This window comes from Sturnira hondurensis, unplaced genomic scaffold, assembly GCF_014824575.4.
Source record: "Sturnira hondurensis isolate 20B ecotype Veracruz unplaced genomic scaffold, ASM1482457v3 Scaffold0007217, whole genome shotgun sequence".
NCBI lineage: Eukaryota > Metazoa > Chordata > Mammalia > Chiroptera > Phyllostomidae > Sturnira > Sturnira hondurensis.
In genome coordinates, this window is record NW_028079848.1 from 329,420 (window position 1) to 351,562 (window position 22,143).

At 39.7% G+C, this 22,143-nt stretch overlaps 1 protein-coding gene across 2 annotated transcripts in view; it reads left to right on the plus strand.

Annotated features, from left to right (window-relative positions):
- The window catches only part of COL11A1 (collagen type XI alpha 1 chain), a 166,122-nt gene that overhangs the window by 82,429 nt on the left and 61,550 nt on the right, over positions 1-22,143 (plus strand). For both annotated transcript variants that reach the window (XM_037051306.1, XM_037051307.1), the window contains exons 31-39: positions 2,088-2,141; positions 6,666-6,719; positions 6,848-6,892; positions 7,008-7,061; positions 7,182-7,226; positions 10,523-10,576; positions 15,391-15,444; positions 18,820-18,873; positions 21,721-21,828. In XM_037051306.1, the coding sequence (XP_036907201.1) occupies positions 2,088-2,141; positions 6,666-6,719; positions 6,848-6,892; positions 7,008-7,061; positions 7,182-7,226; positions 10,523-10,576; positions 15,391-15,444; positions 18,820-18,873; positions 21,721-21,828 (522 nt within the window). The remainder of the gene's footprint in view (positions 1-2,087; positions 2,142-6,665; positions 6,720-6,847; positions 6,893-7,007; positions 7,062-7,181; positions 7,227-10,522; positions 10,577-15,390; positions 15,445-18,819; positions 18,874-21,720; positions 21,829-22,143) is intronic.

Here is a 22,143-nt window from a genome sequence, read left to right on the forward strand (position 1 = left end):
CTCCTGGTATAATTTAGATGATTTCCTTTTTTATATGTGCATCTGTTCTCCACATTTTCTATAATGAGCATCTAGTTCAGTCTATAAAATAGGGACATTCCAGACCAATTAAGAAAATTCTGATCTCCAACCCTTATCACCCTGTCCAAAAAGGAAAATGTATTGTGGAAGGATTCTGTGGGGTTGGGTAACTAGACAAACACCCAGGTATTTCCTTACGTTACTATGAATCGTGTCACGGAGCGATTCTTCAGTGATGACTGACGTTATCAGAGAAAGGAAAAGACCAGGGCAAAGCACCAGCACCCGAGGCCCTGTGACCCCTCCCCCTATCTGGGGGTTCTCCTGGGCCCGCCCTCTCCCCTTTGCCCTCTCTGTTCTATGGGAACAGCCCCCCAAACTGCTCTGAAGCATCCAGGCTTCCCAGCACCCCACAGTTTTCATCCTTAACCTTTCATTTGTCTGTTCTCCTTTTTGGATCTTGCGGACCACCCTACTGAAAATACAAACAGAATTTTCTGCCTGGATGTTATTATGACCCTAAAATGAACAAGAGTATGCATTCTAATTAGTTTTTAACACAGAACACAAAAGCTTTGTGATCATAATTAGAGTATGTCATTAACCTTGAACTCGGTGGCGTAGAACAAGCTATTGTGGCTTCAGGCACCCAAGGGGACATCATTACAGGTATGCTTCTAAATCATTTGCCTAGTTTCTGTCTGGAGGCTACGTACCTATGCACGTTGGCCTAGGCTCAGATGACTCTAATTCGGTCTTTGGTGACAAGGTCGTTAACTATATTCCTAATTTTTCCATTGCTTCATCTGGTGAAATATTTACTTTTGTTCACGAAGTGTTGCGCATCTTTTAACATGGTATATAGTCACTTGGACTTGCTTATATTTTTATTTTGTTTAAAGGTACACATAATGTACTATGTGCTTGCTGATGTTTAAGAGTTTGAGAAATAATATTTTATGAAGTGTGTTTTCATAAGATCTTAAGAAAAATGAATCCCAGTAAAATTGCACATATATTATTCAATTCATTTATCTTAATTTAATTTCCTCTCTATAATTTTTTAAGTTAATTCCTTTCCAGGGGCCCAACTTTGTTAGTATAGAATTTTAAACATCTTAGTCTTTGTTACATGCCTGTGGACTTTGCTGTAATTTATCATTTGTTTTAGCATTTTTTAGATGGAGATGTAATCTCCTTGCACTGGAACAAAATAGTTACACATAGAAGTGCCTGCCTGCAGGAATGAACACTCCACAAAAGTCATTATTTAGCTATAGCTCTGGACATTGTGTGCATTTATGAACCCAGATATTTGAAAAAAGGAAAGAACTGCTCAAAATTAGGTCAGAATTTCTTAGTATTGTATTAACTTTATTTACTCAATGAGAAAAAGTTAAATAACTCACGAATGCTGGCTTTCTAGTTACCATGAGAATTGAAATAATTTTATCAAAAAGAAGAACTTTAATTGGAATAAGATCTAAATGTACTTTTAACTACATTAATTAACTTTTAGTACTATTTAATGTTGAAAAAGGTTAGGTGGTTTTTTCACTCATGCTTAAAATTTTACAAAGACTTCTAGCATTGTCCTTAGCTCAGGGTCCCATGTCCCCAAAGAAGGCACAGCCCTTAGCAGAGGTGACGTTGGTGAACGTTAGAACATTAGAAATGTGTCTAACCCAGCAGGGGGTCAACCTTTTGGTGTCTCTGGGCCACTGGAAAAAGGAGGATTGTCTTGGGCCACATACTACATACGCAAACACTAATGAAAACTGATGAGCGAAAACAAAGGTTGTCAGTCAACGTACAGTTTTGCGTTGGGCCGAGTTCATAGCCGTCCTGGGCCGCATGCGGCCTGTGAACTGTGGGGCTGGACACGTCCACTCTACAACATCGATTTTCCTATTCAGATAAAAAAAATAGAATGATGGTATGGAAAAACAGATGCATATCTTTCTTTCAAGTGTACAAATATGTGCTTCTTCTAAAAAAAAGACTAAAATCATCCTTTAAATTTAATTCAACTTAGAATGTATTATTATTATTATTTTTGACTTTAGGGAAAACTTGGCGTTCCAGGATTGCCAGGATACCCGGGGAGACAAGGTCCAAAGGTAAATGAAGTAGCTTCATTTTTAGAGTTTATTTATCGACATTTTGTGAAGCACTTAGAACGAAGCATAGAGATGGTGAATGTTCCAGTGTCATTGCACAAGAGAAGATTTCACACAGTGCGTGGGTGCCTGGGTGGCCAGGAGCTCAGAGGGCCGGGCTGATTCGGGATCGGAACATCTTAGGAAACGGGGTCCTAAAAGGATGGCATAGCCGGCCGCTCTGTTAGGGTTGGAATAGGATATGCCAAGGCAGCACACGAGAGCACCTGGGAGTGTTAAAGGGGATGACGAGAGGTGGCTAATAGCCTTTCCTTTCGTTGCTAGTGCCATTAGCGTTTGAATAACCCCTTGAGATTTTTTAAAAAGAATTATTACACATCTTTTATTCTCTCATCTTTCCTCATTCCCGCGCAGCCATGACACAGCCCCACACATTTGGTGACTTGGCACAATGGGAATGTGCTCTTTCCAAGTCTGGAGTCCAGAGGTCTAGTGCAGGCAGTAACAAGGCCGGCTGTCCTCCAGACCTCTAGGGGGCGATCTGTCCTTGTCTCTTTCAGCTTCTGGTGGCCCCAGGCACCCCTGGGCTTGTGTCCTCGTGTTTAGTTTGCAGTTTCTACCCTCTTCTTCACAGCCCCCTCCCCTCTTATTCTGTGCCTGTTTCTCCTCCTCTTCTGTCCCTTACGAAGGCATTTGTCACTGGATTTAGGGACTGCCTAGGTAATCCGGGATGGAGACCCATCATTTACTTATATCTACGAAGACCTAAATAAGGTAACATTCTCAGGTTCCAGAGATTTGGATGTTGCATATATCTTTTCTTTTCTAGGGGGGGGGCACCATTCAACCCCTTACTGCACTCAACTTCTGTATATTTGACTACTTGAAATAGGCATGCATGATAGATTAAAAATGGATGGTTTTCAAAATGCACATTTACCCTGCTATGCTGATTTTTCTCAAGCTAATCATAAAAATATTGTTAAGGTTGCACTTGATGCATTGACTAGATACATTAAAGTGGTTAAATGAATTCATATATATATATATATTTGGATATTAATATTAAGGTAGGTATATATACATGAGATTATGTATGTATGTATGTGTGTATGTATCTACCTGTCATCTCTCTCTGTTTAATACATTTAGTCTTAACAGATATAGTAGATGGGGACAAACCCTAATTACATAATAACCCCACAACATTTAATTATGAATAAGCTTCACAAATAATCAATGGGAAAGAAAAATGTCCTTCCTTCTGACAAATGTGTAATGAAAGCCTTTATGTTCACTAGTCATCATGTGATAACACTATTTTAAGCTTACCGTGTGTTTCCATCTTATCATTTTTCTAGAAAACTTACTTTCTAGAAAATACATATTATATACGAAATACATATTATAAGACATACTTCCTCTACAAGAAGAGGTAAACATAACTACTTCCAGGCCTTATAAAAATAAAAGTCATTTCACCTATGATTTAAAAATAATAGCATCATTTACTATTTCTGGCTGCATTTAAAATGCCGATTCGTAACTTTTATCTGTTAAGTATTATTCCTAATACACTGTCCTGTCTCCTGGTTCTTTTCCTGTTGGATGTCAAGCATTTTCACAGGTATTATGAGTGAGTGAAGACATCTCCTTCACAGCTCGGGACTTTAAAGTCTCCCGAGATTACTTGCTGGATTCTTGATCTGATTTCTAGATCAGTTGAATTGCAATCTGGTGATGTTTTGATTTAAAAACGAGAAACTGTCATATTATTTGAATGAGCACAATTTTCTTTGATGAGTTTATTTGATGTTATCTTTTGCTGTTTTTCATATGTCAATTCTCTGTTCAATATTCCTGAGTTTGGGCTTTTATTATTATTAACTAAACGCATCAGAATGACTAGGAGAGAAGTGTTTCTTCCTAGCGGAATCAAACACTTCCTCTTACCCTTTCACTTAAATGTCTGATATATTTTGCTTTTTATTTTTTTATATGACTTTTCTTCATAAATTTTTTTCTATGCTCAGACACCATCTATGTTCTAAAACAAAAAATGATGGACACATCAAAGATCAAATAACTTCAAATTTTTCCTATGAGGAAGCCAATGAATTTTAAATAGATTTAAATATTTTTTTGTACTAAAAGTGAAATGTGACTATGGATCTTCTTCAGGCAATTCCCAGACTATCACTGGACCACATACATACACTTACCCAGTATATTACTAGTGAAATCTTACTGGGTATTTAAAAGACGCACCACCCTGTACACTCCAAAATGACAGCTATTTCAACAAGTGAAGTCTATTTTAAGACAAGATTCTTTTACGTTTAAATCAGTATTAAAATAATTTTTACATTTTCACACTGAGCCCTAATTTGCCACTAGCCTTTGGAGGTTGGCAAAGGGGTGGAGGGGAGGAATAGGGACACCTGTAATAGTGTCAATAATAAAAATAAAAACAAAGGAAAAAATCAAAACCTTTCAATGGAAATTATGTATTGGGTGTTAACTGCCTTTCGTGAGAAAAAAAGTGATAAACCCATGTATGACAAACTGTTTAGTTGGTAGATTAGACATTTTTGTCTCTTTCCCATAAATTTCTTAGAGGAGAAACTATATAAGAAAATACATTAGAAAAATAACATAGATGTGTACGAGTCATTTCTTTTAATGGAGTCTCTCTACATGTGTTGCTTATCTGTTCTGTTCAGGGCAGAAATGAATATTTGTTCCCAAATAAAAGTTGATAGAAGTAAATTATTTTCATATTTGATTATACTCACTTATCAAATTCTTTGTATAGTCACCAAGTAATACTCTACCAGATATAACTATCTGGTTCTCTGTAGAGGAGGAGAAAAGGCTTTGAAAGCCCTTCAAAATTGTAATTGGAGACATTTCCCCCCATTATATGACTATTACAGGTCGTAACAATTGTCCCAGGTCGAATGCAGTTATCTCTCTAGGCATAAATTCGATACATTGGGAAATGGGTTATAACGAGAAGAGAGCCGTGCATTTCGGGTTCTTGTTTTGCCCAGCAGCCACACACACAGCTTTCCTGACTCGTGGAGGAAATGTGAATGGATAGACAGCATCCACTCCGTCTGCGTGACCTGGAAAAAGTGTTAATGATGCTGACTTCTGGGTCCTTCCACCGGAGAGCTGGTCTCAGGAGGTCTGCAGTGAGACTTGGCAGTCCATGTTTATAGCCATCACTCCAGATTTTCCTGACCCAGACAAGCCATGTAGCGCTTGGAGAAACACGACGCTCGGGGCAATTCAATCCAAATGAGTGGTATTAAAAAAAAAAGTCAAAAAATGTACTCAAGTCAAAGAAGGCTTTGTTTTATTAGTGTAAAACTTTTTCCTTCAATGCATGGGGAAGAGTGTAAGATGTGGATGTCTACTACTCTTTGAGAGACATTTTACACATTACTGAATTTAATTCGTACAGTGGTCTAAGTGGGAAGAGTGAGTACTTAGAAGCACCCCATTCCCCTTCCCCAGCATCTCGCGAGTCGAGGAACAAGGATTTGAACCCTCATCTGCTTGATTGTATGGTGCAATAATGAGCCAAACAATCACGGTTGTGTTCAAAGGAATCTCTGAGCAGAAGAAAATCAGTTTTGTATATTTTATTTGTAAAACATGGCTGTTCATGGAAGAAATGACGTAAGGCTTTTACTGTGCCTATTACCTCTTTAAGTAGCCATTATTTATTGCTGTCATTATCATTTTTATACCTTGCCTTCCTTTATTCCACTCTCCCATAAATTTCGTAGGACCTCTAAGATGCGGGTGGCCGCCCTCATTTTGCAGAAGAAAGAATGATGTTCCAAGAAAATAAGTAATACACCCAACCTATTTAGGTGCATGCATGACAAGAGATGTCTTGAATTTATGTCTTTGGAATTCCCCAAACAGGATTTTAATGCCGATTGCCTGGCTTCACGTCTCAGCGAGCTCTTACCGCATTCAGACATCAAGCAGAAAGGGTGGAGGGAGACTTCCAGTGTTTATGATCTGGTCCCATTCTAAAGGCATAAAATCATTCAGTGAAAAAGTGATAAGTATACTAATACTAGAACTTACACTCAGGAGAAATATTTTCTAAAAGTCTTATTTTAATATATGATTATTCATGCTTAAAAAAACAATTCTTTAGAGTTGAAGCAGGTATGAAGAAGCCTAAGTCAAAACTGTATTGTATTTAAAATGCCTCGTAATTGCTGCTTTCTAATATGAGAAATGATGTATTTGACTAATTATGTTACCGAAAGTAAACTAAAGTACATTTTATTAATTCATGCTTCCGAAGCTCCCAGGATTTCAGATGTCGCTGTAAGTTCCTTTTTAAGTACACGAGTGGAGTTTGTATGGTATATTAAAATCATATTTTTCATTTCAATATCATCAGCTTGTGTGAATCACTGTATTTCAAAAGACCTCCAGCTTGTGGTTAAAAATGTGAGTTACCACAGTAATTGTTCATCATTTGCCTTTGTCTAGGGTTCCACTGGGTTTCCCGGATTTCCAGGTGCCAACGGAGAGAAAGGTGCACGGGTATGGTGATAAGTCTATTTCTCTGGACTGGCGGGCACACGTGTTCTCACGTGAGGGCCAGTCTCTGCGTCCCGGCCAGTGTCCCGAGCTATGCTAACCACTGACCCTGTTTCAACTGTCTTTGGCAGGGCGTGGCCGGCAAACCAGGCCCTCGCGGTCAGCGTGGTCCCACGGTGGGTGCTTTGAGTTCATACCGTGATTTTCATTTCGGATGTCATTTTTCGAGATACTTGTTCCGTGGGATTTGCTTGGCACTGGGACAGTGTCGTCTTCCACTTTCCTCTGCAGGGTCCTCGGGGTTCAAGAGGTGCCAGAGGCCCCACGGGGAAACCAGGTGCAAAGGTATGGTCAGCACTCGGTGCACCCGGGCCTCCCTGCAAGTCCTTCGTCCAGAGTGCACGCTTCGAGAAGGCATCCAAACTGATTCCTTTGCCCCTGTTTTCTTTGTGTTGTTATCGGCAGGGCACGGCAGGCGGTGACGGCCCCCCTGGACCCCCTGGGGAGAGAGTAAGTGTGATACAGTCGCATCGTGCAAAATAAATACGACCATTTCCGGGAAAAGAAACTTTTCCTGTATACATATCTCTGAGACGTGTCTAAAGTCATCCGCAAACCCTAGGATGAGTTTAAAAATTCCTATTCTTTCGTTCACGCCTCTAAAAGAAAGCGTCGTCAGTTATGAGCTACTGATCTTGTTACAGAAATGAAAGGGTGTGTGCAACAGGCCGACAATGTCACTCGTAAGCTCTAGCCAGAGTGATTTTTTTCGTTTAAATAGGCGTGCAACACCTGCGCCTTCTTCACTTTCCTTCCCGTGGATACTCTTGTTGCCCGTGGAGCTGGCCAGCGGCATTATGCTGGTAAAATATAAAGCTTCCAGTGACCATTAAATCACAATCAATAACCATGCAAATTGAGATAAAACATCTATTCCAGGAAACAGAAAAACTACTTAGTAAATTGATTTCCAATTGATGTAAAATAAAGCTAAATACACATGAGTAAGCACGCCTTTTATATTTTTCTGGCAAAATAGAGCATTTTGGTAGCCAGAATTTTAAAAGCTATCTTCTTAAAAGAATTTTGGATATTAAACTGTGCTCCTGTCCATGAAATTAAACTCATTTCTTAACATTCTGTATTTTCAGTATTATACAATCATACAATATATGTAATGCCATTTTTTGAAATTTGTAATGGATGTTTTACGAAAAGAAAAATGGAAACATCCTCTAATGTGTAACATAAAACTGATCAGTAATTTCTTTGGGTTGAAGTTTGTATTTGTGATAGAAATGTCAGTGATGAGAATTCTTCATAAGAATTTATTCACAAGAATAAATATCTAGTTAGGGTCATTTTCCTCTTTGCTTCGTATTTAACTGCATTAACCTTCCTACTAAATGTTTCTCACCCTTGATGAACTATCCTCACATTAAGTCCATCCTGCATATTTTTAGTTCATAAATAATACAAACATTTGAAATATTTAACAGGCCAAGTCATCTTAGAGAGATAACAGTTAAATGAATTAAAAGGACCCAATCCCTAAGTGGCATCAAAGTGTTTAAACAGTTGTAGCACCTCTAGGAGTGCTGTCTCGGAAGCACACGCGTTTTTCTTTCCACGCGGTGCCTGTGTGTGTCAGAACTGCACCGTCAGCCATATGCTTTTACAGTGTTACTTTGGAGCACAAGTCTGTGACCCAACAGTGTGACCACTTGTAATTGTAAAAAATTCGAAACACAAGAGCAGTACATTTTGAGGATAAAAGTAAAGATTGATCCCTCCCAATTTTTTTTCAAGTACCCTGGAAACAATTTTCAAGAACTATTTATACGTGTTTTAAATATCCAGAATGAATTTTCTGTGTTCTCCATAGTTGATGGGACCTTTTCTCCCTAATGTATCCTCATTTTCTGAAGAGAATTTCTATTATGAACTATTTAGTTATAGCTCAGGCACACAATTGAAGGATGATGGAAGTACTGCCACAGAAATACAGGGTATTCCGGAAGTTAAATGTGATCACTCATACCCAGTTATTTGTAGCTCAGAGCAGCCTGTCACTAAAGATTCAGTATAGCTTTAGAGGGTCTGAGATGACTGACCAGAGTTAGCAAAAATGAAACAAAACAAATCAAAATCAAAGAACTGAGACACCCCATTAAAGTTGAACTTTACATCAGCACTGATTTTTTGTGACATAAGTATGTTATTTATCCAAAATTCAAATTTCATTAGACACTGGGTATTTTATCTGGCAACCCCAATTGACTTTCAACACTATCTTTACAGAGTTTTTATGTATTTTCTTCCTTACCTGGAAACTATTTTGATTAATTCAACCTGTCAAACCCTGTTTTTTTTCTTTTTGTAATTTTGTAAAGAAAGATCCATTTATCCATCTTTATTTTCAGTGAGGAAGTGATTTTTTAAAAACTTTTCTTTCTTAAAGATATTTAAAAGCAAAATAAAACTTTATTTGGAAAGCAGCAAAAATTTAGAAAGCAAAGAAATAACAGTTTAAGAAATGAAAGTACAGCTTGCTCGATAATCTCAAATGAATACTTTTTAAATAAATTTTATGCATTTAAAATTAATTTTGGTTTAAAATTTTCTGAGATTATCATGATAGATATTTAAGAAGGCTAATTTCACACTTGAATAAGAGTACCAAAATTTTTAAGTCCTAAAAATCGACCCAGTGTTATGTGGTAATTGCATGTGGTATCTGTTTTTTAAAAAACATATCCAACTTTGATGTTTCTTTTCATTTTAAGATAAGGCGATAAGATAAGATAAGGCGATTGCTGATAAGAGCAATAATTTGTACTGATTTCTGATTTAGCACTGGCTTATGAATGGTAATGAAATGTCATCTTGGGAAGGCTAAATTGGTAAATTGAAAAAAGTAAATCCTATTAAAGATCAATTTTAGTAAACTCTATTTCTGAGTTAAACATATGTATATCCTACCCTAACTATATTACTTCAGACATTCATATTATCTTCTGTTTTATACATATTTTTTTAGAAATATGTTCTGAGCTCATAAAGGACCATCTTTGGCCCCCCCTCTGCAGCCTCCAGTACAGTTATTAGGCCTACTTTATGCATTTTAAAGATGTGTAAATATGAGTGTTGACTAATATAGTTAAACATCAAGTCCAGAATCATACTATAATTATATATTTGGATTAAATGTCAATGAGAATTACACAATAAAATTCTTTTCACCTATCTACAAAAGAAGTTTATACCAAAGTAGAGCAAGATACAGCCTCAAAAATAAATATATAAATCTAAGTATAAAAGTTAGTTAAAGGCCTCGTCTATGGTCTTTTGGAGGCAATGACTTCTTTTTCCTTTTAGTTTTGTCTGACTAGAATCAGAATACTTTTAAAGTCAGTTTTGAAACTACCTGTTCTAGTGGGGCCTTTGGAATGGAAATATCCTTCTTCTTGGATGTTTCTGGCCAGTGTTAAAAGGAGAGAATCTGTGGAACTTCCTTATCCATCTGTGTCTTACTTTTCACATGAGTTCTGAATATTTCCCGTATTAAGTGAAGGGCATCGGTGTGCTGTGCGGGTTTGAGCACCGCAGAGAGTGAGAGGTCGTCCGCTTTGCTCTCCGATGAGCACAGATTGTCTTGCTGTGTTGCCGTAGTCTTGCCGTTACGGTGAGGAAGCGCATGCTTGGCTGTGTCCGATCTACAGAAATACACTGCAGAGTATCGAGACGTGTCTAGAAGAGGCACCTTCTTAAATTTCCTCCCCCCCACCCCCACTTTCTCTTTCCAGGGCCCTCAAGGACCACAGGGCCCAGTCGGATTCCCCGGACCGAAAGGCCCTCCTGTAAGTGCAAACGTTCTTCTCTTTCTCCACCAAAAGGTGTTTTGAGATTTTGGAGTCATAACTTAAAATCTGTTTAGTGACAAACATTGTTAGCAATTTACATAAAAACAAAATTGCGGTTAATGATGTCGAAAGTCAGAGATAGTTTCAATTTATGATGTTGATCGAGTATTTCTGTATCTACTGAAATTATATCGTATTAAATGTTCTTTCAAAGCCTGTCAAATTCTAGAAAAGGTGATTCTCTCAACTGACCTCTAAGTGCAACAGATATTATTGGTGGCATAAAAAATGGTCACATCCGATGTGTCCTTCAAAATATCGCTTTCTAAACACTTACCTACATTCTGACATAATTTACATCACATTAAGGTTTATTTATTTGTCCTCATGATTTTGCCTTTATAATTCATTGTCCTAAGAATACACACTGATCACCCTTCCTGAATCATACCTCTTTTACGAAATGTGGTTAAAGCAATCTCCTTTTCAATAGCTTCATCAGATACCTTCACAAAATTATCTGATGTCTTTCATTTTTATTCTAAAATGGTCCTGGGCATACAGGACACGCTCCATGTGCTGCTGTTCTGTCGAGTTTGGGCCATCTGTTCAGTTTATTTCTGAGAGTTGGAATCAGTTCTCCACTGTCTTAGTCTGTTTGGGCTCCTGTAACCAAAGCCCACGGACGGCGTGGCTTCTGGACCACAGAGATTTATTCTCTCCGTCCTGGGGTCCTAGATCAAGGGTGCAGGTATCCGTGGTCGGGCGAGGGTCCCCTTTTGGGTCTCAGACTGCCTGTGTGCTCACCTGGCGGGAGGGGCAGGGGCCCTCTCTGGGACCTCTTCTGTGAGTCCCTAATTCAGCTCAGGAGGCTCCAAGGAGCTGACTGCAGCGCCTTCCGAAGGCCCCACCCGACTAAGAACATGACCTTTGAAGGTCAGGACTTTAACATGAGGATTTGGGTGACCCCAGCTCTCAGACCCAGTGCCACCTGTTAAGGAAGCTGCTTGCAAAGCATGGTCCCTGGGCCAGAGCATCAGCAGTGCCTGAGACGCGACAGAAAGGCCACGTCCTGTGCTCGCCTCACTCATTTCCTCGGAAGCCCCGGGGGAGGGACAGGGGGTCTTCACCAAACTCTGGGTAGTTCCCACGAGTGCTAACGTGTGCTAACCACCCTTCTAGTCTGGTTTTTAATGGGCATGTGAATTGTGCTGGTATCTTGCTAAAAAAATGTAGATTTTGCTTCACTAGGACTTGGGTGCATTCAGTACTCGTCTTGCATGAAGGGGCAATTCAGAAGATTCTAAATCAAGATGTTAGAAGTTTAATAAATACATGTTATACCTGATTGTATTGCCTTGTTAAACATGTTGAAAATAATGTGTAAATAAGTCCATGTATCTTCCAATTTTTACTGAATTTAAATAACCCTCTGTTTTATGGTTACTTTTAAATGTGACTTCAGCTCTCATCTTTAGAAAATAAATTATTTCTTGGGAAATACTGACCTAAAANTGGTATCTTGCTAAAAAAATGTATATTTTGCTTCACTAGGACTTGGGTGCATTCAGTACTCGTCTCGCATGAAGGGGCAATTCAGAAGATTCTAAATCAAGATGTTAGAAGTTTAATAAATACATGTTATACCTGATTGTATTGCCTTGTTAAACATGTTGAAAATGATGTGTAAATAAGTCCATGTATCTTCCAATTTTTACTGAATTTAAGTAACCCTCTGTTTTATGGTTACTTTTAAATGTGACTTCAGCTCTCATCTTTAGAAAATAAATTATTTCTTGGGAAATACTGACCTAAAAATATTAAATGCTAAGGTAATTTCTTTCTACCGTAATTTTTAGATAGTATGTTTAAGATTTTATCTTAACACTGCCGTTTTATTTCATTACTGCAAACATATCAAGAGCAGATTATTATCATCTGCCTTATAAAAGGATTCATACACATGACTGATGTTAAGTATAGGACAGTACTACCTGCCTAGTGTTGGTTACCCACTATTGCGGTTTTGTTCAAGATGTGACATGAGACTGTGCAAAGTCTCACCGACAGGGAAGTGAAGGCCCACCTCCAGAAGGACGGGGTACATAGAATTCTTCTCATAAGGATCTTGAAGCCATTTGCTCAGATCATTGTTTAGCGACATAAAAACCGGTGATGTGTGTAACTTCACCACTCTCCCACCATTTGTTTTTGAACATGTTGACAAGAAATGGTTCCCTCGTGCAATGTAATTTTATTGTCAAGGAAAGCTACTTGACCCATTTTTCCCTCAGACTTTTCCAGTCTGTTCTTTCGTGCACGTTCGGCCAGTTTTGAGCTGTTTGTCTTGCACGCGTGTGTGCCCGTGTACTAGAAGTGCAAGGGCCTGCACTTGACTAGTGTGCGCTCTTGCTGGACAGATGTGACCCTGTGAAGGCACATTGCTTTCATCGCTAAACAGAATGCTCTTTTTCCTCTGTTTCTGGCAAGTGATACATTAGAGCATGAAATCAAAGAACCCATCATTTGTCTGGCGCGTGCATTTCTATACTGTTTAGGATAGAAATGGCCTCATCTCTGATACAAAAGGAAGAGGTTTAGGTGGAGGGATAGGACCAATCTCCTCTGCCTGCAGATTCAGCCTTTACCAGCTACACCTCAGAGGGGCAGCCAGGGATGATGGGCAAAGGTATTACTATTATTTTAAATTAATGCTGTGGAATTATTTGGCAGTAAATCCACTTTATTTTATTGGGTAGTAGTATGGGGCCATTAGAGTTATCTAGGATTAACCACTTTAGAGCAGGAATACACCCATAAATCAAGAAAAATGACAACGGTATGAATTCTGGGTGGAGTCTGTTCCCACCGCACCCTCAGAACATGTAGGAAAGACGTTAAAACTCACGCTGCCTCTACCCCTGGGTGACACCATGTACACCTAAGACTGCTCTTTTCAAGCTGATGATATTTTGCAATAAAAGTGTCATCTCTTCACTTCTCACCCCAGCAAATTGATGGAGCTATTTAACTTTTATTATTCTGATTGTTGGACTAATGGAACCGGTTTATGCTGATGGCAAAACACATTTCAGAGGCATTTTCATATGGTGGGAAGAAAGCCCAACTCATATTTATTATCTTTAGCTGTTACCCTCTATGTTTTTAGTTAAAACTTTTACCACTGCCCCCAGCTGATATCGCAACTATGTGTGTGTGTGTGTGTGTGTGTGTATCTCAAAACAGTGATCAAGAACAAAATTTGTTTTTATTTACTGTTCTGAAACACTGAACCTACATGAGGTCAGGGAATTCAATAGTAATTCCTAGGAAATACTAGGAATTAACTATTTCTGCTTCACCTTTAAACCGAGGTCAGAGCTATATCTTATGTTACTATACACCTCACGCCTAATGCATAGCTATGCAACGTATATTTTTGAAAGAAGAAATGGTAATGACCCCCAAGAATGTTTGGGGGCCTTGGTTAAAGGCAGTCCAGTTTTGGTCTTTTGTGGGGACTGGCATGAGAATCACTGATATGGGCCCAGAAAACATGAGCAGACCACTGCGAAAGCCGTGGTCATGTGAAATATCGTGCTAACAGCCTTTGATTAGAATTGCTAATGCACCCTTCAGCCAGTTTGTCAAGACAGATGAGGTCAACGAGCAGACTGGTTCAAGGTGAGGTCAGGAAGACTTCCTACTGAAGTGTCGTGGCCACGCTAGAAAAAGGCTCACTCCAGCCAAAGGACCCAGTTGAGAGAATGAGCTTATTCCAAAACAAACCCTTTATTCCTACTTAATATTAAAAAATTGAAGATAGATTCATGTAAATAATATATTTGTTTAAACAAACAAAGAGGGTTATCCAAATAATTAACATATCCTGAAAAGTATATTTCTTATCATGAAAATGCTGTTATTAAAAGGGTCATTTTTCTTCATTTACCCAGAAGGCCTAGACTCTTTCTGCCTATATCTATTAAACATGGTTTGAAATGTAAACTTGATACTTCTAATGGTTTCTGAGTAGGATGAATAATTCATAACACAGTCTAAAGAAGCAATCTATTTCTACTAAGTATCTAAAATATAGGAACCTCACAGAGTTGCTTCCTTTAAGTACTTAGTTAATTGCTTCATTTATTTCTTCAGCCATGACAAAGGCAGCATCCTTTAAGAAAGTGATAGCCTAGTAGATTTGCTCTCCAGTGCTTCATAAACGTTAAGCTTCCAAGCAGAGTTGAGAAAACCTATTGGGAAAGATTGGTCCCGACTCTCTCTAAAATGGAGCGTCGCCTGTACCTTGTTGCCTTTACTTGAAGCCATCGAGAGGAAAAGTGCCGTTGTTTTTAAGAGTTTGTGTTTCTTGTCAGTTAGAAGCTCAGGCCGCCACTGCAGGACGCTGCCCTGGTCTCGCATCCAAGCCTCGATGGATTGAATTAGGAGCCCATCACCGAAAAGGGGGGAAACTATTCATTTTTCAAGTACCAAAGAACTAACATCTTTGTAAAAATAGAAACACGTACATAGGAGTATTCTTTTTAAAAAAGATAAGTACTAATGAAAAAATTTCATGTAAATGTAAAGAGCCCATGTAGCGTTGTACAATTTTCTCTTGGTCTCAGTTCAGGTAGAATTGTAGTGTAGAGATGTATACGCGTATTACCATATATAAAATCAGAAGAATGTCCAAAGGTGATATCTAATGAAAATATGATAAGAAAGTTATTTAACATAGCATGTTTAAGCTACAAAACAAGTCAAGAAATAGTTATGACATGTGGAGTCTATCTCTGTGACTTCAGGGACCACCCGGGAAGGACGGCCTGCCGGGACACCCAGGGCAACGTGGAGAGACGGTGAGTCCACTCTTCTCCTGGAAATAGCTTGTCTCTAGTGCCTTGTCCTTGTACAGGAAGCTACTGTATCATTAACAGCTCAACTGCCAGGTTCAGGACAATGGAGACATTGATTCTATGGAACCTGTTACTAAAATATGTGTTGAAAACGCGTAAATAGACCCAGATTTGTATCTGAACACCTGCGTGAATATATTTGAGGATTTGGGGTGTTAATTGATCGTGGTCAACAATAGCTTTTAGGGATGAGCTAATAGGGAAGACCCCGTTTTCTTGTGGACATCGCCACCAGGCCGGCAACCTTGACCCTTGCCTTGAAGTCTTTGTTGACAGGTCCATTCCAACCAACCCTGTCACCCTTCCACTCTCTGAAGGAACCTCGTTAAAGTAAGCCATGCTGTTAATACATTCTCCTCCCCCCAGAACGACCGGGTGAAATATTTTCTGATGTTGAAACCACAAGGCTATAATTGGTCTGGAACTATGTCAAATGCATCCCCTTGCCTGAAGTAGAAAAATGTAAATGGGAGCGTGTAGCTGAATTTTACTTTCCAGTCATGGAATATAACATTAATAAATGGTTCTGGCAGAGGGGAAGCCAGAAGCTCGGCTCTGCTATACGGGTTCTGGTGGGTTTGCTGGTGTATTTGCCACTGGCGCAAAACCACGTGCCTGGCTACCCCGGTGGGGTGTGAGCCTACACAGAAATCATTGCAGAAATCATTAGCACGTTTCCTTGTCATCACATTTTAGTTTCAATTATGGATTAATTTCATCCAGATTTCTTAGGGAACTGGATTTCAAAGGGAACACAGACTACCTTTGAGTGTGTGGCCCCAGTCATTTCAGGGCTTTCGGCGAGCATGAAGACCTGTTTGAAGTCACATCGCCGGACACAATAACACATCTGGAAACGCAGGGGAAATGACCTGCTGGCAGCAGCCAGACTCCTGTTTTGCTCATCCAGTGACAGTTTTGGGTGTAACAGCTTCTGAGTTTCAGTCAGACTGTGAACTTCAAAGTCTTGGATTTCCGAAATGCGTCCCTAAACGGTGTAGTGAGATGGGAGAGTAAAGCTGCTCGGGGTTTCTCCTCAGAAAAAGGGCTGCCTGCGGGGCATAAAATGAACTCTCTAAGGAAAATTCCACCCTCAGATCTGCAAAGGCCTCCTCACTTAAATCTCTCAGTCAATCCTTTTTAACTAAATCAGGGAATGGCTTCGTGGGAATAACTCTAGAATATTCCCAAAGCATCTTTGAAGAAAGGGATACCTAGTGAGTTTCTATTATAAAATCCCTTTTGTGTTTCAAATGAGAGCTCTGCTTCTATCCAAAGTTAACAATGTTATGTATTTAAATTTAAACAAAGAGGAAAAACTGCATGTTCACTAATGATTCTAGGATAGATGTTCTCATTGAGTGGTTTCTCCTAGACGAAGGCTAGAATTATGAATTATTGCTGGAAAATTCTATTTCTGATTTCAAGTCCACTTTTCAGAGTTATAGCGAATAACCTTATTGCCAGGAAGCTTTCTTTCTCACTTTTTTCTTTTTTGTGCTGACTCGGATTAAAAAGATTGCTTTGTGCAAGGATCTGGAGCAGCTATATACTTTTGCTATGCATATGTGACCTTATTTTAAAAATGATTTTCTTTACATTTAGATTCGGTCTTCAGTCAGAACTCCTTGAATTCAATCTGACCTCTCCCCATTCAAAGCTTTTTAAGGCCACAGGGAGTTATTAGAAATAGTTTCTATTATATTTAAACAACGCGAATCTGCCTCAGAAACACAGCACCAAATCCTGCGTTGATCCTGTGACATAAACAATGAAGACATTGAAATCGTTATGGATGTTTGCGTATCTTGGTTCAGTGATTCATTCAAATGCAGGCTGCAGCCAGGAGACCAAGAGGAGGCCGAGACTCGGAAGGGCCGAGACGGAAGAGTCAGGAAAGATCAGCAAGGGAAGAGATGTGTTGTTAAGAGACCGAGGCTAAGACTGTTCTCGCCCTCACAGTCCCAGTTACTGTGTAGGTTGGGGGAGCTGGATGGTGAAGAAGGCAGATGCGGGGGCAAAGATTACATTAAAACATGGTGTGGGAGGAGAACTCTGCAGAGAGATGAACAAGCGGGTCCCAGAGCAAATGAAGCCTGAAACATCACTGGAGGCAAAAATGACAAAACTGAAGCTGTCCTGCTTGGGCACATCCTGGGAAGGCAGGGTTCTTTGGAAGAGACAGTAATGCTGGGAAAATAGGAGGCAGCAGGGAAAGAGGAAGACCAAGGGTGAGGTGGATGGACTCCATGAAAGAAGCCACAGGTGTGAGTCTCCAAGAGCTGGGCAGGGCTCAGAGGACAGGACACTGTGGACACCGCTCATCCATGGGGCCCCAAGGAGTTGGGGCTGACTCAATGGCACATGACACACATGTAGAGTGGATCAGAATGAGTGTGACATTTTTACTGGGTCTGGAAGGTTGTGATACAAACCTGGGGCTACCAGTTTCTCTCCTTTGCTTTCCAACTGTATCATTTCCAGTCTGATGTTAGAGTGAATGCCACTTTTGTAAATACCGTGTTTTTTTAATTCAGCTCTTCGGAAGGTTTGGCTCTCAGTATTTCAACTCTATTTCTGCAACTGTTAAACATAACTGAACTCACATGAGAAACTTGCCAGTCATAATACAGATATGTAGGATGAATAACCCATGAGTCTAGAGGAATATTGATACCAGAATATAAGCCCAAAGGCCTGATTAGTGAGCACGTGCGACTGGCGTCTATTGGATTTTCCTTTAATGACTGCACCATATACAAGATACATTTGTAAGTGATTCTGTGGGGTTTTAAGAAAGAACACTGATAAAATGCTGAGATGATTACTAATGACGCAAAAGATTATTTTCATAAACATAATTTTACATCGTGCTTATTTGACAAGATCACTGGAAGGAGAAGCGCTTGAGTATCATAGAATGTACATTTCTCTGTGTACAGAAGTGGTGGACTGTTTGACAACACCTAACCATCATCATTTATTTCATCCACAAGCAGTGCTCGGTCACGATTATTTGCGTTGTTTGATTCTGTGGATCAGGGCTACGACCATGATTTCCCTCCAGTTTTATCCTGTTGTGGTGGTTTATTTTTTAAGCCGATTGACAGTACTCATTGGATTAGCATGTGAAATAATGAAGTTGGTATCTTTTGAATGTGAGAGAGAACAGGCCAATAACAGCACATGACCACTTGAAAATAAGTATGTTAGCCCAAAGAGGACTTTCTTTTCGTGGGAGGTAGTCAGTTATCTCAGAGAGTTTTCATTTACGCTTCGTGTCCGCATGGCTTTATGGACCGTGCTCTCTCTCCGCAGGGGTTCCAAGGCAAGACCGGCCCCCCTGGGCCAGGCGGTGTGGTTGGGCCACAGGTATCTTTTTACTTTATTTCATGACCAGATTTTTTTTTCTGTTTGCACCTCTGCCCCCTCTATTCAGACTGAAAAGGGAGTATTGTTACATATTGCGTAGCATTGTAATAAATGCATCTTGCTTACGTCCAATGAACTTCAGCAAGCTATTACTTGGCTCAAGTGATTTTTAACTGAACTGAATGAATAGGAGAGAAGAATTCATAATAAAACGTCAGGAACTTCACCAAGTGGCATGAAAGCCTTCACCCATGGCATCACCAGCTAAAAACAAAAGAAATGCTTCAATACGTAGGCCGTCCTCGTCTTCTCCCAGCATTTGAAGTTACCAAGTGACTTCAGTTTTCTGATTATAAATTAAGTGTAGAAGTTTATTACCAACATAAAACTTTTAACACCATTTTCTTCTACAATTTTAATACTTGTGATATATTGCATGTTTCTTAAGACTTTTGTCTTCATAAGAAATGCTTTCCATCTGTGAAAACATATTAGTTTGTAGTCTTTGAGTGTATCGAAATCATGGGAAAGACAAGTAGCTTTTTCAAGCTAAGAGGCAGAAAGAAGCTCACAAGCTGATGCCGTATCCTGAATTATAGTATTAAATACTTATATAGAAAATTCATAGGAGTAGAAAATACTATTTTAATTCTGGCAAAGAGTATTGACTACACTGTGCACATTTAATTTACTCAGCTGGAATCTTACTCCTACTAATAAATTTTAGCAAAAGAGCTAAAGCCGTTGAATAAGTATTTTAATTATTCAGTTGCTGTACATAGTCTTCCCTCAATCTATAATTGGGTCTTAATAATCTGCAATTCACACACACAGGGCACATTCAAACACACGCACCCAAGGAAACAAAAAATTGCATCACCTTTCTGTAGGAATATGTGTAACAGAAGTGAAAATGAAGAATTCTTAAATTGCTTCATCACTTTATCTCGGATATTAATCATTACCAAGGAAAATACTGTTTGCTCCTTTATAGAGGAAATGCGGCATCCATGCTACTCTTTTTAACATACTTTTTTTTGCATGGGATGAAGGCCTCCTTTTAACTGCTTATCGGTTTTAATTTAAAAAGGAGTACTGCCTCGAAAGTTAACTTCTTGCAAAAATGCTTCTTTAGGAATTTCAAACAACTTCACAGTAATTTTTTTGTGTAAAAACATTCGACACATGTCCATGAACAGAAATGGAATTGGAGTCCAGCTAAAATGTAAATATCACGGGGGTGAACTGAATTTTTCCAGACCTCACTTCACACCATCTGAGCATTTCGCTCTGCCTAAGGCAGGCAGCTGGTGTCTGAGGCCTGTGTGTTTCGTTTTCTTTTATTTTTGCCTCCCTACTTTAAGATATAAGAAGAACAGGTGTTTTACCGAGTGTGCATATACACTGAGTTATTTTTATATTGCTCCTTTTAAGAAAGAAGGTCCAATTGCCTATTTCAAATTTAACCATATCTCATGTTGAGACAAAGGGAGTGATTTGGTAGGAGCAATATGGATTGCAAGACTTGGCATTCACATTTTGGGGTACAGTTATGGGAATCACTCCTCATTTTGTCTCAGTGGTGATAACCATTAAATTGGGGTCAATTTTATATTCCTCACTATTTTTTAAAAGATTTTATTTATTTATCTTTAGAGGGTAAGGGAAGGAGAGAGGGAGAGAGATATCAATGTATGGTTGCCTCTCATGCATCCCCTGCTTGGAACTGGCCTGCAATCCAGGCATGTGCCCTGACTGGGAATAGAACCACGATCCTTTGCTTCGCAGGCCCAAGCTCAACCCACTGAGCTACACCAGCCAGGGCAACATTCCTCATTGTTAAATTCTGATAAAACATTTAAGGAACATTTCCTTTGGAGGAAGCGATTGCACGCTGATAGTATATAATTAAAGGAATTTCAGCCTAGATATTCACACTCAAAATTCAGGGCAGATGGTTCTTGATCCAAGACCAAAGCGTAAGAGAATCCGTTGCCTCTTTAGATTCCCATTAGCATCTTCGGTAATACTCTCCACTGTTTATCAATCACGGCAGCTGGAAAACTTCCGCTGATCGACTCCTAGCTTAGTTCCTTCGTTTTCCCTTCTTCTGAGTGGCGCGAGAGGCCGCCGGTCTCCATTCTGTTTTTACACCTGGAAGCTCATTAAACTATAGCACCGCCGAGCCGCACGGCTCGGGGACACAGGGACGACTTGGCATTTTTCACCTTGGCGTTTGCAGCATTTTAAGGCAGCAGGTTATTTGTTACAGCCTTTGGCCAGGAGGAACTGGCAGTCCAAATCATGGCCTTGAGGGTCACGCTCTAGACTTTGTCAAGTGAATATCGATTCACTGTAGTGAGGTCTCCCATCCAGACAAAGCCCCACGAGAACCACTTTGGTCCTTTGGGTTCCTGAGCTCATTATCAAGCAGTGAGTCCCTGAGTAGCCACCACAGCAGTACCGATGCCTTTTAAACTCCTAAAGGCACTGGACAGCTTATAAAAAAAAAGAGAGAGAAGGGGGCAAGCTAGAGTTAAAAGCCACAGTTTTTGACACTATATAGACTGGCCTCACACTGGAGCGTTCCTGGAACAAAGAAAACAGCTCTTTGCGTTTCCACGCATTTCCCCGTACGCTCCGATTCTAGCTAAGGTTGTAGATAATGTTTCCAGACTCCTACCAGACACGTTCCTGTCAGCGCCATAGGTGACCCGAGTTGTAGGATGTAATGGAAATAAATGAGAGTAATTAACATTACGGAAACAAATGTGAGCGATAAACGCTGTGGGGTCTGTGTTATCTTTGCTAAAAGAGCCATTTAATGAGTTTTGCTTTTCCATCGAGGGGCCCACCGGTGAGACGGGCCCCCTAGGTGAACGCGGACACCCAGGCCCTCCCGGGCCTCCTGGTGAGCAAGGCCTTCCCGGTGCTGCAGGGAAAGAAGGCGCAAAGGTACAAGTGCTCGGGGGCTTTTCTTGGCTGCCCATATCCATCTGCTGTTCACTGTAGTTTCTTATCCCTGGTCCATAGCTGGGCTAACTACATGTTGACTTAGCATTTCAATGAACGTCAGAAAGAAATGCCATTAAAATATTGCTGTGCTTCAAGGCATGACTGAACGATAATATAAGAAATTAGCTCCATTGACTATAAGATCACGCATTTATATACACTCTGAAATACAGGTGGCAATGGGTAGTTTGTTTTAATCCATGCAGCCTTTCCCATCATGTTCTCTCCATGAAATAATACTCGCCTTCATGCCCA